Source organism: Chenopodium quinoa, unplaced genomic scaffold, assembly GCF_001683475.1.
Source record: "Chenopodium quinoa cultivar QQ74 unplaced genomic scaffold, ASM168347v1, whole genome shotgun sequence".
In the NCBI taxonomy this organism is placed as follows: domain Eukaryota; kingdom Viridiplantae; phylum Streptophyta; class Magnoliopsida; order Caryophyllales; family Amaranthaceae; genus Chenopodium; species Chenopodium quinoa.
Window position 1 is genome coordinate 5,147,693 of NW_018744367.1, and position 18,185 is coordinate 5,165,877.

The 18,185-nt window shown below is 38.9% G+C and overlaps 2 protein-coding genes across 2 annotated transcripts; both read right to left on the reverse strand.

Annotated features, from left to right (window-relative positions):
* Positions 1 to 7,965: 7,965 nt before the first annotated feature.
* On the reverse strand, positions 7,966 to 14,972 carry LOC110696700 (cell wall / vacuolar inhibitor of fructosidase 2-like). The gene is made up of 4 exons (XM_021874054.1): positions 14,947 to 14,972; positions 13,423 to 13,757; positions 13,287 to 13,290; positions 7,966 to 8,867 (listed from the first exon to the last, which is right to left on the reverse strand). The coding sequence occupies exons 1-4, from the start codon at positions 14,970 to 14,972 to the stop codon at positions 8,207 to 8,209; spliced, it is 1,026 nt and encodes a 341-aa protein (XP_021729746.1). The 3' UTR covers positions 7,966 to 8,206.
* Positions 14,973 to 15,010: 38 nt separating this feature from the next.
* Positions 15,011 to 17,736, reverse strand: LOC110696701. The gene is made up of 7 exons (XM_021874055.1): positions 17,722 to 17,736; positions 17,421 to 17,453; positions 17,107 to 17,268; positions 16,347 to 17,022; positions 15,580 to 16,259; positions 15,353 to 15,496; positions 15,011 to 15,214 (listed from the first exon to the last, which is right to left on the reverse strand). Exons 1-7 carry the CDS (start codon positions 17,734 to 17,736, stop codon positions 15,011 to 15,013), a joined length of 1,914 nt encoding a protein of 637 aa, XP_021729747.1.
* Between the last annotated feature and the right edge of the window lie 449 nt (positions 17,737 to 18,185).

Here is an 18,185-nt window from a genome sequence, read left to right on the forward strand (position 1 = left end):
GATAGAGTAAAATATTCAATGGAGAGTAGCCGACTGTAAAGGTACAGGCGGCATGCCCCTCTGAAGATAGAGTAAAATACTCAATGGAGAGTAGCCGACTGTAAAGGTACAGACGGCATGCTTTGAAGATAGAGTAAAATACTCAATGGAGAGTAGCCGACTGTAAAGGTACAGACGGCATGTCCCTCTGATGATAAAGTGAAATACTCAATGGAGAGTAGGCGACTGTAAATGTATAGGTGGCCTGCCCCTCTTAAGTAAGAATAAAAATTAAACATGGAGAGTAGCCGACTGTTTGTCAGTAGCCATGCCCCTCTTAAGTAAAAATGAAAACTGAGTATGGGGAGTAGCCGACTGTTTGTTAGTAGGCGTGCCCCTCTTAGTACAAAATTGAATATTAAGTATGCAAACTTTTATTAAGTAGCCCTTGACTATTTATATCATTCAAAAGAAATATTTCTTAAGATTATCTGCATTCCAAGTTCGAGGCAACGGTTGGCCGTCTGGTGTTTCCAGACGGTAGGTACCGTCCCTGACCTCTTCACAGATTCGGTAGGGTCCTTCCCAGTTGGGAGTTAGTTTGCCAGACTAATTAGCCCTTCCAACTGCTTCCATTTTTCTAAGTACAAAGTCCCCCACTTTGAGTGGACGCCTGTGTACTTTTTTGTTGTATGATCTAGTCATTCTCAGGCGGTAAATTTCATGGCACAAGACAGCATTGCCCCTCCTTTCAGGAAGTGAGTCTAATGCTAGGCGCATGGCTTCCCAGTTTGCCTCTTCGTCATATAGCATTACTCGAAGAGTCGGCTCATAGTGTTCTATTGGAAGAACAGCTTCCGCACCATAAGTTAGGAGGAATGGAGTTTCTCCAGTCGCCCCTTTTTCAGTCGTCCTAATGGCCCAGAGAACATGTGGTAATTCATCCGCCCATAGGCCGCCTGCTCGTTCAATCTTTTTCTTGAGACCGTCTGAGATGATTTTATTAAAGGCTTCTACCTGGCCGTTTGCTTGTGGACGGCCGACAGATGCAAAGTAGTGTGCAATTCCTTGGTCACCCAACCAGCTTTTGAGAACAGGCGTCTCAAATTGGGGACCATTATCAAAAACCATAGACATGGGAACCCCGAACCGAGTGATGACATTTTTCCAATTGAATGAAATTACATCCTTTGTCTTGATTCCCTTTACAGCCTCCGCCTCTACCCATTTAATGAAGTAGTCGACGGCAACAAGTATGTACCTCCTTCCGCCTGTAGCAGGCGTATATGGACCCAGAATATCCATGCCCCACTTAGCAAACGGTAGTGGGCTATGAATGGTAGTGAGGTTAGTAGCCGGACGGTGAATTAGCTTGCCAAACCTTTTGCACTTGTCACATTTTTTCACCATCTCCATTGCATCTACTTCTAAAGTAGGCCAAAAGTAGCCCTGCCGCCTTGCCCGTTGAGCAAGCGTCCTACCGCCTATATGGGAAGCACAGTAACCAGAGTGAAGATCGTCTAATATCTCTCGTCCCTTTTCTGGAGTAACACGCTTTAAGAAGGGTTGAAGGTACCCCCTTTTGTGAAGTTCTCCCTTTATTATTTCAAAACTGGTTGCTCGTTTTTTCAGTGTTGCCGCCTGTTGATGATCATCCGGCAGGGTACCGTTTGTCAGATATGCCCTGATTGGATCCATCCAGGTTGAGCTTCTGTCTAGGATTCCAATAGGGTCTTCCTCGATGCTTCTCTTCTCCATTACTTCCCAAAAAACAGTTCGAGGAGTATCACAGGAGGCGGATGATGCTAATTTTGAAAGTGCATCCGCCTGGTTGTTTTCTGATCTCGGCACTTGGGTCAGATGGAAATCCTCAAGGGAGCCGACTGCTTGTCGGACCGCCTGTAAATACTTGATCATGGCCGGATGGGTTGCTTCGTATTCTCCATTGTACTGACTCACTATCAATTGTGAATCGGAACAGGCGTCTATTTTTCTTGCCCCTGCCGCCTTGCACATGCGGATTCCGGCTAGTAAAGCTTCATATTCTGCCTCATTGTTTGAGGCCTGAAAACTGAAGCGTAGAGCATACTCGTACCTGTCGCCCTCTGGCGACTGACATATGACGCCTGCTCCACAACCATTTGAAGTAGAGCTTCCATCCACATATACCTTCCAGACTTGGTCTGGAACTTGAGAGTCAGGAGGACGAGTCATCTCAACAATAAAGTCAGCAAAGGCTTTCCCCTTCACTGCTTTCTAGGCTCGAAGGTAACTTCGAGGCTCTGTATTTCTATGGCCCATTTGATCATTCGGCCTGACGACTCCATGATGGTCAGTGGCCGCTTGATAGGTTGGTCTGTATACACGACGACTGCATGTGCCAAAAAGTAGGGCTTCAATTTTTTAACAGCCATGAAGAGTGCAAGACCAAATTTCTCCACTAAGGGATACCTCAACTCGGCATTTTTAAGTACGTGACTGACAAAGTAGACCGGGAGCTGACAGGCGTCTCTTTCAGCAAGGAGAACAACGCTTAACGCATGATCAGAGACGGCCAGGTACATGTAGAGTACTTCTTTGGGAAAAGGGCTGACCAGCCTCGGCAAGGAATGCAAGTGAACTTTCAATTTCTGGAAGGCCGCCTCAGCATCCGGCCCCCATTCAAACCTTGCCTTTTTCTTAATTGCCTGGAAAAAGTATAGGCATTTGTCGCCTGATCGGCTTAGAAATCTTCCCAAGGCCGCCAGACAACCTGTTAACTTCTGAACCTCTCGGATGGTACGAGGCGACTGCATGTCGATGACCGCCTGAACCTTCTCAGGATTCGCCTTTATTCCTCTCTGATTGATAAGGAATCCGAGAAATTTCCCAGACTCAACTCCAAAGAAACATTTCCTGGGATTGAGCATGACATGGTGCCGCCTAAGTGTGGCGAAAGTTTCTCGGAGGTCCGACAGATGATCTTTCTGAAGTTTAGACTTGACAATCATATCATCAATATGTGCCTCGACATTTCTCCCAATCTGATCAAAGAACACAGTGTTTATCATTCGCTGGAAAGTGGCCGGGGCATTCTTAAGACCAAACGGCATGACCGTGTAACTGTATAACCCCTGATCAGTGACGAAGGCCGTCTTCTCCTGATCTTTCTTCCATAAAGGAATTTGATGAAAACCAGAGTAGGCGTCCATAAAGCTCATCAAAGCATGGCCGGCTGTTGAGTCGACCAGGTTATCAATTTTAGGCAGAGGGTAACTGTCTTTGGGGCACGCCTTGTTTAAGTCTGTGTAGTCTACACACATTCGCCAGGTGCCATTCGGCTTTTTAACAAGCACCACATTTGCAACCCAGTCTGGGAAGTAACATTGCCGAATGAACCCTGCATCAAGTAATTTTTTAACTTTGGCGGCTGCCGCCTGACTTCTTTCTTCGCCATGGTTCCGCTTCTTCTGCCGTAACGACTTCTTTTTCGGATCCACGGCCAGTTTATGTACCGCCAGATCAGGACTAATGCCTGGCATTTCATGGACTTCGAATGCAAAGATGTCCTTGTATTCTTTCAATAGTTTGTGAAAGTCGTCACCCAGGTCCCTTAGAGCAGTCGTCCCAACCTTGATTGCTCTGTCAGGACGCGAGTTATCTAAGATCAGGTCCGTATGCTCACCAGCCGGCTGAGGGCGGAATTCATCCGACCGCTCCTCTGCCAATGATTGCTATTTTCTGTCTTTTCTTGCGGCCCTTGTCTAGGATGTCTTTCTCTTCTTGCCGCCTGCTTCTTGAACAGGCGCACTCTCCTTGACATTGTCAAGGTCTATTTTTCCACCGCTCGACCCAGTGGCCATAACAGTGGGCTTGACATCCGAGAGATAGCACTCTCGGGCCATCCTCTGATCTCCCCTTAGGGACCCGACTGTTCCATTATCCCTCTCAAACTTGAGCAACATAAGAGATGGGATTATAACAGCCTTGGAATTATTCAGGGTTGGTCGTCCCAGAATCATGTTGTAGGCCGAGAGTTCTTCTACTACCAGGAACCGGACTACCATGTGTCGTCCTTCCCCTTTTTCGCCCAGGCGGATGGGTAAATCCACTCGTCCCACTGGGTGGACGACTCCTCCTCCAAACCCTACTAAAGGGTGGGATGCCGGATGTATGCAATCAGTCTGATATTTTAGTTTCGACAGACATTTGCTACTGATGAGATCTGAAGAGCTTCCGGTATCTATGAGGATTCGGCCAACTCTCTGGTTGGCCATTTTACATTCAATAACGATAGGGTCGTCATGCGGCCCTCTTACCCCTCCTAGATCTTCTTCAGTGATGACAATCTCAGGAAATGAATATTTGGAGGGTCGTTCTTGGTGAACGGAATTTACATCTAACCGTCTGATATTGTCTTTGTTGCCCCTAATAGTGGGGCCGCCTCCTGAGAAGCCGCCTGCAATGGTGTAGACGACTGCATCATCTGTATCGGAGCTGTCGGCCTGTTGATTCTTTTTGGCCGACTGCTTTTTCGAGGAAGTGTTCCCCGTAGATTTCTTGACATAAGTATCAAGATCACCTTGCTCAGCCAGGCGGTCCAGATACCGCATGAGACTGATGCATTCATTGGTGTGATGACCAACATCTTCATGATAATCACAGAATTTTTCTTGGTTCCGGTTGTTTGCAGAACCCTTCATGGGGACCGGCTTCTCAATTGAGATCCGTCCCTTGATTTCCTTTAGGATAAATTGGCTATCCTTGTTAAACGCATACTTTGGGGAGTATGATTTGAATTCTTTTTTCTTCTTCTTGGCCGGCTGTTTAGAGGAATCAGCCGCCCAGACCTCTTTTCTCTTCTCGTCTTTGTTTGACGACTGTTTCTGTCGTCCTTCTCTTTTGTCGGACCTTCTCCCGTCTGACTGTTTTACCGTACTACAAAGATCAGTCGCCTGTATATAGGCTTCCGCTTCAATCAAGGCCTCTTGAAGAGTCGCCACCCTCTTTCGGACCAAATCAAATTTGAAGGTCGACCCGTCTTTGAGACCTCTGAAAAATTTAGTATAGGCTACTTCATCCGGTAACCCTTGAATCTGTATTCTCATCAGGTTAAACCGCCTGATGTAACAACGAAGCCCCTCCTTCTCGCCCTGCTGAATTGTTCCTAAATCAAGGGTCGTCTTCTTCGCAGGGATGTTCATGGAGAAGTTGGAGGTGAATAAGTAAGCAAGCGTCTTGAAGTTATTTACACAACCAGTCGGCAGGTTGCCGAACCATTGTTGTGCGATTCCTTTGAGAGTCGCTGAGAAACACTTGCACCAAGTGGGATCATCCAACCCTTGAAGGTACATCAGGTTGGTGAATGCCATCAGATGGTCTTCTGGGTTAGTAGTGCCGTCATAGGCGCCTACTAATACATTTTTCACTTTAGCCGGCTGAGCGGCTTCAGTAATTTCCTTGGAGAAGGCCGACGACTGTTCACCAAGTCTAAGCAATCGTAGCTGCCAGTCCATAGGTTGGACATTTTTTGCTGCATGTCCACCAAACGGAGGTGGCTGTAAAAAATACTGTTGTTGCGGTACAAACGGTAAGTTTGGTACCGCCTGGTCGCTATGAAAGCCGGACTGACGGGAGGTGCCGCCTGACTGACTCTCATGATACGACTGAGTATGCCTCATCGAGGTATTTCGCAGACTGTCTTGGAAGTATGAAGTAGAGGCCGACTCTGACAATCGGTCACTCTTCTTCTGCTCTAGCAGTAGCCGAGCGTCTGTGTATGTTTTCCTCGACCCGTCCGCCTGAATATGACGAACAGGTTTCCTATTTCCTGGAGTAGGAAAACGGTATTTTGTGAAATCAAGGGCAGGTGGCTCCCACTTCCTAGATTTAGGATGAAGGGTCGCCTCTCGCCCTTGAACTGGCTTCCTCTTCCGTGAAGTGAGGGTTTCTTAGCCGACTGCTCCTTGTCCAGAGCAGGCGGCTTCTTGTTGATCAACTCTTGAATTTCTCCCTTGAAGTCCCTCATGAAGGTCATGAGTTCGTTCCTTGTGATGGGAGCAGACCCATCAGTCGGCTGCTGCCGAACAGGCGGTGCGCCTGCTGGCTCGCTTCCAGTTTGAAGATGTTCCCGTTCCCTCCTTTCGGTATGACGGGTACGTCGGGCCCTTAGGGTCCCGTCTGAAGCTGTGTGAGCTTCAACTTCAAATTCATTCTCAGTATCGTGGTCCGACTGAACTAGAGGATCGTCCAGGGGACGTCTCTCTTCAGGAGCCGGTACAAACGTGGGTGCCATCTCAGAAGTACTCTCCCCACAGACGGCGCCAAAATGTTTCGGGGTTTTCTGATGTCCTGCGGGAGAGTTACAATTCCGAGACTGGAACCAGACGCCTGTACCTGCAAAACAAACGGATGCTCCGGATGGTTGGAGATCCGCCTCCGACGGTCAAGTTAGTACTTGATTAAGGAGTAATTAATGCGGAAATTAAAGTGATTGGGTCTCTCTAGGTGAGAGTGTTTAATGTGTGTAATCTGCGTTGTTCGCGTCCCCTCCCTTAATGAGGATTAAGGGAGGTATTTATAACCTCGGGAAACGTGGCAAACTAGGTTTAGGTTAACCTTGGGCTGATTGGGCTTCCCTCGGAAGTTGGGCCTAGGTGACCGGCTTCTCCATTAGGCATGGAGTATGCCACGTGTCATGACATAATAAGTCCAGGGTGGACGAATAAGCGTGTGCCACGTGGCAAGCCCTGAGATGTCCAACTGGGGGACACTTGGCAGGACCTGATTGGCCCACGTGGCGCATTCCGATTGGTGGGAGCAAAATCCCCTAATCAGATACTATTATACAACATTGGATTGGATTTTTTTTGGAAGGACGACATCGGATCGGATTAATCAAGCAGAATTAACTAATATATATTAATCGTCAAAATATCCTAAATCAAAAGGGATATACAGTATACCTCTTACATAACAATGTTTGTATCAATGATATGTTTTAAAATTTGGAATATAAATTAAAATTTTATTTTAAATTTCAATAAACAAACCGGCTATCGCCACCAGAATTAAAATTCCAAATAGACAGTCGTCTTTAAAAAAAATAATTCTAAAAGTCTAGGAGCTGAAGACTTACTTTCGAATTAAGAGTTTTGAATAAATTCTAGGAGTTCAAATTGTTAAATGTCAATGAAATCGTAGAATTAAATTACTCATACAATTATTAACATTTAAAGCAACAAATGTTTCAAACGTGGATAGATTTAGACATTAGCGATAATACCTTTGAGAAAATAATTATTACTTTATAATTAATTTATAAGTAGCCAATTAATGTAAGGATTTTTAAAACATAAATGGGGCATCGCCCGGGGTACGTATTAGTAACTAATATATAAAGCTAAACTTTTAGCCAGATTACGAGATAACGACACTTAGCGTTCCAATTTTTTGTCAAGTGTATAAAAAAATTCTCTTTATTATATAAGTAAATGGGAAGGGAGAAGTGTCCACCTATTATCAATCTGTACAATGCTCTTATGATTTCTCCAAAAACAAATAACAACTATAGCTCAAAATATCAGTACAAAACTACAAGTTGTGATATTAATAAGCAAATAAAGCATACAAATAAAAGAAAAAAACTAAATGTGCTCAAATTGCCACAATAAAAAGAACCACTAATCAAAGAATTGGTGGTTGATGATCCTATATTTTTCTACTCGAAATTCACACTAATAACCAACTATATCGGTCAACTAAATGAACTAAATCTTAAATTCATACATAGATAATAATCAAACAAAGGGAGAGATTCCAATAATATAAAGAACACCCCATCAAACGCTACTTTCACTTAATGGGTAAGCCTATATCTCTAATCTTTGTGTGTGAAAATTGATGTATGTTCAATTATTTTGTCTTTACAATTATTTTTTATTGGAAAAAAAGAACCAAAAACTAGATTAAATAATTAAAATCATGTTTTTACATTGCATAATTAGAATACAAAAGGGTAAGAAATTATATGTCACTTAGCAGATCGTGTGCCTAAAGAGCTAGTAATCAACTATGTTGCAAACTAGATTAGCCAATAAATTTTACCTTAACACTTCATTTTTTTTTACATGAGATCTTGACATATTTAATTGATGAACAAGAAGAAATATAATCAATAATGTCATACATTACCATTTAGGAATAATGTAAACGTTCATTAAACATTATAAGTACTACAAATTACACACTAAAAACGGTTATCAATGGAATAAAGTTGATCAACAATACCCAAAACCACAGCACAAATATGGTTAAATCCATCTTCTCTAACCTTAAGCACCGTCGGATAATCCATATCGCGGTACCTTTTGAATGCATTGTGGCAAGCATTCGAGTAATCGGAGGCCGCCATAACATGCATAGAAGCATAATCATAATTTTCCATGGACAAATCTTGGAGTGTAGACTTGAGAGAATCATTTGCATAACTATACTTAGAAGCACACAACTTGTATACATTCTTCATAGTAGTATCACTTGTACCATTACTTTTAGGCACTTGTGAATTTTGGGATGATAAATAAGCATAAGTATCCGATGCATTGGCAATTCCAATATTTACCATAATAGTTGCTAGCCCTTTGAGATCCAAATTCGAGCTCGAAGGGTTTGATTTCAAGGAAGAGATGCATAGATCAATGTATTGAGTGTTATTACATGTTTTTTTGATAAAATCTTCATCTCCTTGGACTACTTTGATTGTGTAATTGGTGTTATTGATGAAAAGAAAAAGAATTAAAGATAAAATCTTAGAGTATCTGCCCATCTGAGTTTTGTTTATTTGTTGTTGAATGAAAATAAAAAAAGCTAGATTTATGAGTAATTTTGTCTCATACAATTGATGTTTACTAAAAATTGTAATGTAGAACTAGTATTATATATAGGTGAACTATTTTGTTTGATTATAATTTATTGATAGTAAGGCTAAATTTGGAGGTAGCCCACATGACAAATATATAAGTTCACGGGTCAATATGAATTCACAAATTTTATTAATTTCAAGTTTCTAGAGTTTTCCCCACCAGCTTGTATACACACTACAAGATTACAAGTAATGGAATTACAGATTTAGTTAAGTGGGTGCGGAGTTGATAAAATTATGGAGGAGATTTCAAACTTAGATAAATTAAATCATTCATATTAATCTTCTTGCTTAATGTAATACGATAACATTAACAATCTATCTTTCACTTTAAGTTAATATTGTATTATGTTAAATATTGTAAATCAGATCTATTTGTGTTTATGACTTGTAAAGTTGTAATGCTAATTGGCCAGAGATCAAAGTAGAGCTGGCTGCTGGCGAAACTACTCAAAATCGCCCAGATATAGTTGCTCATATCTTTCGCGCAAAATTGATTTGTCTCAAGAAACAAATCATGAAGAAACATGTTCTTGGGAAAGTAGCTGCTATGATATATGTGGTTGAGTTCCAAAAAAGAGGCCTTCCTCATGCTCATTTCCTGATCATACTAAAAGACGATTTCAAGATAAAAACCCCTGCAGAGTTTGATTAGTTTGTATTGTGCAGAATTGCCCCTCAAAGCTCCCCACATCTCTGGAAAATAGTTGTTAGCCATACGATGCATGGGCTATAGACAGGATCTAGTCGTATCACCTAATTAAAATTAATTACTAAAATCACTAACTAAAATAGATAGGGAAGTAGGGTCGAATCCAAAGGGAAACAATGTTTTTTTATTCCTAATAAATTATTATAATCTAAATTATCAAGTAACAAGTATGAATTTATGTGAATTAATCTAAGGGGACTAATTAAACTGAGCAAATAAGACTAAGAGAATATCAATAAAATGATAACATAGGGCATAAGTTCACCAATGAATAATATTTCGGGATGAACGACAACAATCAATTATCAACGCATAAATTAACCAGATTGTAAAGGGATTTCGCTACGTATTATAATCACATAATTAACCTAGCGGTATTAAATTGTATCTCTCGAATCTTGACTTAACCATTTATATAATTAACCTTCCTATTGAAACTAAGCCTAAACATCAATTCTCATCTGTCGAATCTCGAATCAATATTGCGTAACTCATACAATTAAACCTAGCCAAATTTAATTGCATAGCATTATACTAATCAATAGGAAATTAACAATAATAAATCATCCCTTCATATTATTCATGGATCCCCACAATCCTAGAAATAAACTACTCACTCATAACTAAAACTAAACTAATCAAAACATATAAATTAAATATAATGAAAATAATTAATCAAATAAATTAAAGAAGAAGAAATTAACGGAAACAAAAATAATAAAAACTAAAGAAGAACAATATTAAAACTTAATATGGAAAACTGTAGTTTGCGTAAAACAATACTATGTAAAACAATAGTCATCTAAACTAAAGTAAAGCATGAAGTTTTATCTAAAGAATAAAAAGATTAATCTAAAACCTTACTAATCTAAAACTACTCCAGCATAACAACTACTACCCTCCTTTTATAAGAAAGGAAAAGTAGTTTTAGTTTAAGTCAACTCTTTAATTCCACTAAAATTCAAATTACTATTCCTCCTAATAATGAAAACTGACTAAGTCAGCAAGCCCGATAATTATTTACAGGCCCGATAACTAAAATAGCGTCATGCTAAAGCTCGTGGCCTGGATTTTAGCGCAGACTTGAGATTGGGCTTCTAACTTTGGCCCAATTCTCCTTCCTTGGTTGGACCGTGTTCTAGCTGGTAAAGAACTTAGACCTCTTCACAAATTGAGCCCTTAATCACCGAATTAAAATCCTTTAACTCGATCTTGGCTCAAATACTTAGTCATAAAATATGATCAGATTCTAATGCTTTGTAATGGCTCAATAAGCTCGGGAATTGTCTTAAATCTGCAAATTTCTACAAAATAATACCAACTCTACAAAAACACTAGAAAACGTATATTAGTAATAAAAATAGCTTCTAAGAGCTCAAATAGACACAAATATGATTGTGGGACAAGGAATAAAAGTACATATAAAATAGACTCATCAAACTCCCCCAAGCTAAACATTTGCTTGTCCCTAAGCAAAGTAATGAATAAATAAATCAATACTTCACCCAAATACAATTTAAGTCAATAAATATGATTCAAGGTAAATCCGACAAATAAGAATCAAATTCAATCAATCAAATCCATCCAACTACAAATCTTCCCTAACAATTTTCAAATAGAGCAAACCACAATAGCATATAGAATTCAAGACTAGTGCTCACACACTCAGCTCTCATTTATGTGGCAAGTAAAAGATGTACTCGATCGCTCTCCAACCACCCCTTTGTATGTGAATAATGCCTTCCCAACTCACAACACTCGTGTGTTTAAAAAGACATACACTCAACCTAATAGTCGACTTGGAATATGCCAAATCATTCTTTGTATTGATAAACAACTAATTTCACATTTATACAGCTCTATGCACAAAGGACGGAAGGTGTTCAAAGCTTGTAATGTAAGACTAGGGTAAAAGGGTAGGAAATATTTGGAAAAATGTGAGAGTAAAGCTGACTTTGGGGAGCCAAATTCCTAATAAAATCAAGGCCAAAAATAAGTAATGACCATAAATATCCAACACAGCTCAACTCTACAAATATTCACCAAACAAACCAACCATTTTTAACAATATTTTCATTTCTTACAATAAATCACTCATAAAAATAAACATTATAAAATTCGAGTGAACAAAGAAACTCTTCTTTTCTTTTGAACTTGATTTTTTTTCTTTTCTTGAAACTCCTTTTTTTTTTCTTTCTCTTGAATAACCTTCAATTAGAACACTTGAACATTGAAACATCGTTTTTTTCTTTTGCTCTTTTTTTTTTTCTTTATATTTCACATTGGAATTATTTCAACTTTTGAACACCTTTGTCAATTTTTTCCAATCCACAAAATAAGAACAAATAATTAACTTCTCAAATCCACCCAAATTGTGCAAATTATGTGCACACTACAACTCCCTCACCTCACTCACTATTAGCTCCTCCAAGCCAAGCTTGGAACTAGTAACCAATAGGGCTTAAATAGGCTTGTAATGTGGCTAAATAAACAATAAAAGGGCACAAGCAACAACATGGGTAGCAAGAAGGGAACAAATGAATCTGAAATGGTCTGAAGGCCACCTAAAAGAACAAACGCCTTCGTCCTCCTCATTGTGCATAATAATGAGTCATACAAATATTACTCAAAGTTATAAACCAATACCCAACTTTATTGATATACTAGGAAATAACACACATTCCTCAACTAGTCAAGCACCATATTCACAAGTAGTTGGACAAAATTGACGCATGTTAAAGTTCCAAGTCAATCAAATATCAAATTATGATCAACTAATTCACAATATTTATTATCATATACCAATAAACAAAACAATTTCGAAAAATTTTCATCAAGGAGCACAGGGAAGCATGATTTATTATTCATTGGAATGTATTTTTGTATTTTTTTTTAATTTTTCGAAAGCGATAAATCTAACCTAAGAAAGCAATAAAATCTAGAATAATAAAACAATTAAAAACTAGACTAAGAAAGCAATAAAACTAAACTAAGAACACCCAATAAAATAAAAAAAAAGGGAAAGAAAAAGTACCCATATATGTACGAGAAATCCCCCTCCCCCCAAGTTAAATCAGACAATGTCCTCATTGACTTAAAGGGAAGCTAGTAATCCAAGTGACTACCCCTCATCATCAAACTCATAGCCACCACCATCTCAAGCATTGCAATGCATCACCTTGGTCTAATTTTGGGCAAAAAAGAAACAAAGTGTTAGTAGGAAAAGAGGCAAAAATGAGTCAGGTTCACTATTTTCTCTCATAAGGTTTTTCATATATTTGGTAATGCAGTGATCATAATTGCATTGAAAAAGTAGACTTGAAGAGCTTTCCAACGATAGATCACACGCAAAAATCGGATAAGAAATGCAAAAGTTATGGCCTATCGAAGGTGAACAATTTTTCTGATCCGTACGCGCGCCTGATCGGGCGAGCTCTGCCTGGTCGAACCTGATTGCAATTCAGCTTATTCTTCTCCTTTTAAATCAGCCTTCTAGATCAAAATCTGCACATAGACTAACTTCCACAAGTATAACATACGCTCTCCATACCTCTCTAGCTAAGAACGAAACAAATACAAACGCACAATAAAATATGGGTTGCCTCCCGCAAAGTGCTAGTTTATCAAGGTCCCGCTCGACCATACTCCTTCTCTCAATCGGAAGAATTCAACGCCTTGAGTAATTTATCAAACGCTCCTGCAAACATTTCATTAATCACTAGATATGGCTTAATTGCAAGCACACTTATCTTTACATAGAAAAAATTAGGAGCACATAAAGAAAACTCAAGGTAAAAAGAAAAATCAAAATAAAGAGAAAAATATATACCACAACCTTCTACTTCATCCGCTAAAAGTTTAGAATTAACATAATGAACATTGAGGTAGTCTTTGTCTTTATCATCCAATAATGACTTTAATATATTACCTTCATGAATAAGCTCATCAACAAAGGAATCTTCAACCACCGTTTCTACAACTAATGATTTTTCAGTCACCGATTCGTCAACCAATGATTTTTCAACCACCAACTCTATAACAGGTTCTTCATCCTCAATAGGATTCGAATTATAAAATCCATAAACTTTTTCATCAAGAGCCTTCCAATAACTTTGATTTGCAACTAATCGTTTTTGAATATGATCATATATAAATGGTAAGACTCTAAAATCATTGGGAGCAAGCACAAAAAACTCATTATAAAGGCATTTAGGATTTTCATGACAAAGACGTTGACAATAACAATAGTCAGGCCAAAGACGAATATAATTCTTGTAGTGGCGTAAGCATGGATATTTCAACTCATAAGGAATAAAAGAAATAACCTAAACTCTGATAATAATTAGAAATAAAAATAAAACCGTTTCCCCGGCAACGGCGCCAAATTTTGACAGGATCTAGTTGTATCACCTAATCAAAAGGAATTCCTAAAACCACTAACTAAAATAGATAGGGAAGTAGGGTCGAATCCACAGGAAACAATGATCTTTTATTCCTCATAAGCTATTATAATCTAAATCATCAAGTAACAAGTATGAATTTATGAGAATTAATCTAAGGTGACTAATTAAACTGAGCAAATAAGACTAAGAGAATATCAATAAAATAAAAACATAGGGCATAAGTTAACCAATGAATAATATTTCGGGATGAAGGACAACAATAAATTATAAATGCATAAATTAATCAGATTATAAAGGGCTTTCGCTACGTATTATAATCACAGAATTAACCTAGTGGTATTAAATCGCATCTCTCGAACCTTGACATAACCATTTATAAATTAACCTGCCTATTGAAACTAATCCTAAACATCAATTCTCATCTGTCGAATCTCAAATCAATATTGCGTAACTCATACAATTAAACGTGGCCAAATCTAATTGCATAGCATTATATCAATCAATAGGAAATTAATCTAAAACACTAACAATTAACAATAATAAATTATCCCTTCATATAATTCATGGATCTCCACAACCCTAGAAATAAACTACTCACTCATAATCAAAACTAAAATAATTAAAGCATATGAATTAAACATAATGAAAACTATTAATCAAATAAATTAAAGAAGAAGATATTAATGGAAACAAAAATAATAAAAACTAAAGAAGAACAATATTAAAACTTAATATGGAAAACAGTAGTTTGCGTAAAATAATAATACGTAAAACAATAATCATCTAAACTAAAGTAGAGCATGAGCATGTTTTTTTGCTGAGATCAACTGTCACTAGGTCTGAGTTCAACTCTACCTCATAAGTATCACCCCTTGAAATCTGCACAATGCAATGTCTAGCAGCAGGTTCTATCCTTTGAAATGTCTTCTTCACATAAGGAACAACCTTACCTTCCATTTCCTGATAACTCTCCCATTTCTCATGGTTCCTTCTCATCATGTACCTCCTAAGCCACTACATCTGAGTCAAAATTGGCTTATCCCTTGCTTCTTTGATGACCGCATTAAAAGTCTCACATACATTGTTGAGCAACATGTTAGACTTTGGGAATGGACTAAATGCATGTCTGGACCAGTGTTGAGCTGGGATCTCAGCTAGATATTCATATGCTTCTTCAGACAGAAACTTAATTGATTCCATTGCCACTTCAAAGTCAAACTAAGCAAGAAACACCACACACATCCATCAAATACACATAGTCAGACAACATAAAAACACATAAAACAGACACATAGATATACAACACAGACACATAGATTTAATCAGTTAAACACCCATAACAATGTAGAAACATACCAAAGTTTTTGCCCTAGCTGCTGACCAGAACAACTCCTTGAAAGTTGCACCACTAAATTGTAGCTTGAAGTTTGCCCATATATGCCTCACACAATACCTTTTGTCTGCATAAGGCACCACCTGCTCCATAGCTTCTAGTAAACCCTATTCAAAAAAGAAAACCAAGGCCTTTAGAATAATGAATCTTTAGAATAACAGAAAAATAAATGCAATGTTTAGAAGTATACCTTTTGCCTATCAGACATTAAGGTAAAACCAAGGCCTTGATTTTCATCCTTCAAGGCTTTCATTAAACTCTCTAAGAACCACACCCAAGTGTGTGTGTTCTCAATCTCAACTGTTGCCCAGGCAATAGGATATATGTTATTATTGCCATCTTTACCAACTGCAACTAGTATTTGACCAGGATAAGGGCCTTTGAGATGGCACCCATCAACTCCAATCAGTGGTCTGCAGCCTGACAGGAAACCTCTTGCCATAGGTGCAAGGCAAATGAACATTCTCAGGAATTGAGGAGGCTTAGGCTGGTCAACTCCTTCTACTACAACATTGCACACAGTACCAGGGCTATACTTAATGATAGCCTTCCCATAGTCCCAAACTTTAGCATACTGCTCTGCTGCTGATCCATATATCAGCAACTTAGCCCTAGCCCTAGCCATCCAATCCTTGTTGTATGTAATTTCAATGTCAGTGTCACCTAGCACCCTCCTCCTGAAGCTCTTTATTTTCCATCCTGGATCACTTCTCCAATCCTCAAGGTACTTCTCAGCTAAAAATTCAGCAGTTAGGTTTAAATTTCTCCTAACTCTGAAACACTTGTGCTTCAAATTCAGACTCTTAATCTTCCAACAGTCTTGGTTCACAGACCTCCTTGCAACTACCCTAAAGTGACATCTTCTCCCCCCTACACAAGTACACTTAGGTAGCTTACACTTCTTAGCATTCCACTTGCACTAACACCTCCTTCTGCACCGAATAGTTACTTTGGTACTGTCATTGTGCAAATACCAATACTCATACCTATTCTGAATAGCATGAACCCTTAACACTCTCCTCAGAATTTTGTTGTTCTGGAACTTCAAACCTTTGACCAATTCAATGGGTTTTTTGAAGTCAGTCTGTGGATGGAAAGTTGGGCAATTGTCTTGCTCCTCTTCAGAACCTCTAGGGCTATCCAACTCCTCAGAGTCAGATGTAAACTCTCTCTCTACAGCAACCTCATTTCTCAACAGTTCACTCTCAAGGTTGTACTCAGGGAGCTGCAACTCTTTATCACTGTCATCTTGCACACATTTTACACTAGCATTCACTTCTGCTAATATCTTGCCCACACTGTCATCTAGATCTTGAAACTCCCCCTCCTCAAAATCCCCCTCTTCTTCCCCAACTTCCCACTCTATGGTAGTATCAGAGTTTGATGAATCAGATCCAAAGTCTGATTCCAAGTCCACCTCACTCTTACACTTCTTCTTCCTTTTCCCTTTTGCTTTTCCCTTTCCCTTCTTCCCTGTTTGCCTAGAAGTACCTTCCTCTTCACCCAATTTGTTCTTCCCTTTCACACTGTCAGAGAACAGTTTCTTTTTGGTGGTGGTGTTCTCAGTATGCTCATCAACCCTGTCTACCCCTTTGTTGGTTTTTTCTGCCTCCTCTTTGTCTTTAATTGCCAACTGCTACTTAAACCTAGGGCTCCTCCTCACTTCACTGGGCTTAGGTTTGACTTTTGTTTTTTGGGTGGGTTGTACAATACTCACTTCAGGGCTAGTACAATAAACTATAACAACCTTATCCTTGTTTATTGTCTCTAGCAAGCCTTGGACATCACTGTCACTCACAATCTCCTTTTTCCCACTTGACCAAGTCCTCCCCTTTATCTTATACCAAACATTGAACAGCCTTGGCACATGCATATCTAACTTCACAAAGCCCCAAATGCAAGATTCCCTAACAAAGTTCACAGACATCTCACTAACTTTACACTTGTACCTCCAATATTCAAAGCCACCCTCATACCCACATAATGTCTTCCCCTTTATTTTTTTGTTCACAAACACCCCCCTAGTCTAACCTTAACAGCTACATAATCAACATCAGCAACAACCTGTTCATTGTATAAAGCAAAATTATGCACTTTCAACACAATTCACATGCACAAAAAATGCAACTTTGTTACACATAGTAGTAGTAAACAATTCGCCTAATTCACTCTCCTAAGTACATCCCTAATTAAATAATTCAACAACAATTACAGTAATAGAATACATAACTCAATCAAATACACAAACAACCCTAACTTTCCACATAATTGCAAATATACCATCAACAACCAACAACCTTCAACATTAAACACAAACAAAAAAATTGCTTACCTCTTTCGACGCCATTGCACTGAGCTATTGTCAGGTTCCTCACCTAAGCTCCTGGTCCCCAGTAAACAGCAAAAGATGGCGACTTTTTTGCAATTAAACAACCCCACTTCAAGCAATTACTCTAGATTAATTCCTGTTGCAAGTACAATTAGGGTTTTAATGTCGAATTTAGGGTTCTGAATTGAACAATGCACAGCAATTTATGGAGAAAGGGGGAATTCGCTGAAAAAAGGAGTGAAATTTGATTGTAGAATAGGGTTAGTTGGGAGAATTGAATGAGAAACAGAGTGAAAGACAGTGAAGTCGAGAGAAAAGGGAAAACAAAAAAGGGAAATAACTAAACTGGGCCCCACAAGCTAAAAAACCACCGGATTTTCAAATTGGGTGGGAATCTAAGCAAAAAATTAATTTAATGGGTGGTATTTTAAAATAAATTTTTTTTTGGGTGGTTAGTTAGAAATTCA

Excerpts from the sequence above, each read along its gene's own strand:
- LOC110696700 (XM_021874054.1), bottom strand. The coding sequence starts at position 14,972 with ATGGGAGAGTTATCAGGAAATGGAAG. Across the intron at positions 13,758-14,946 it reads GAGTTATCAGGAAATGGAAG|AGTCTTACCATTTATATATG; the intron begins GTAAGGTTGTTC and ends CAATGATTTTAG.
- LOC110696701 (XM_021874055.1), bottom strand. Across the intron at positions 17,023-17,106 it reads TTTATTGTACTAGCCCTGAA|TTGGCAATTAAAGACAAAGA; the intron begins GTGAGTATTGTA and ends TTTAAGTAGCAG. Across the intron at positions 15,497-15,579 it reads TAATGTCTGATAGGCAAAAG|GGTTTACTAGAAGCTATGGA; the intron begins GTATACTTCTAA and ends TTTTTTGAATAG.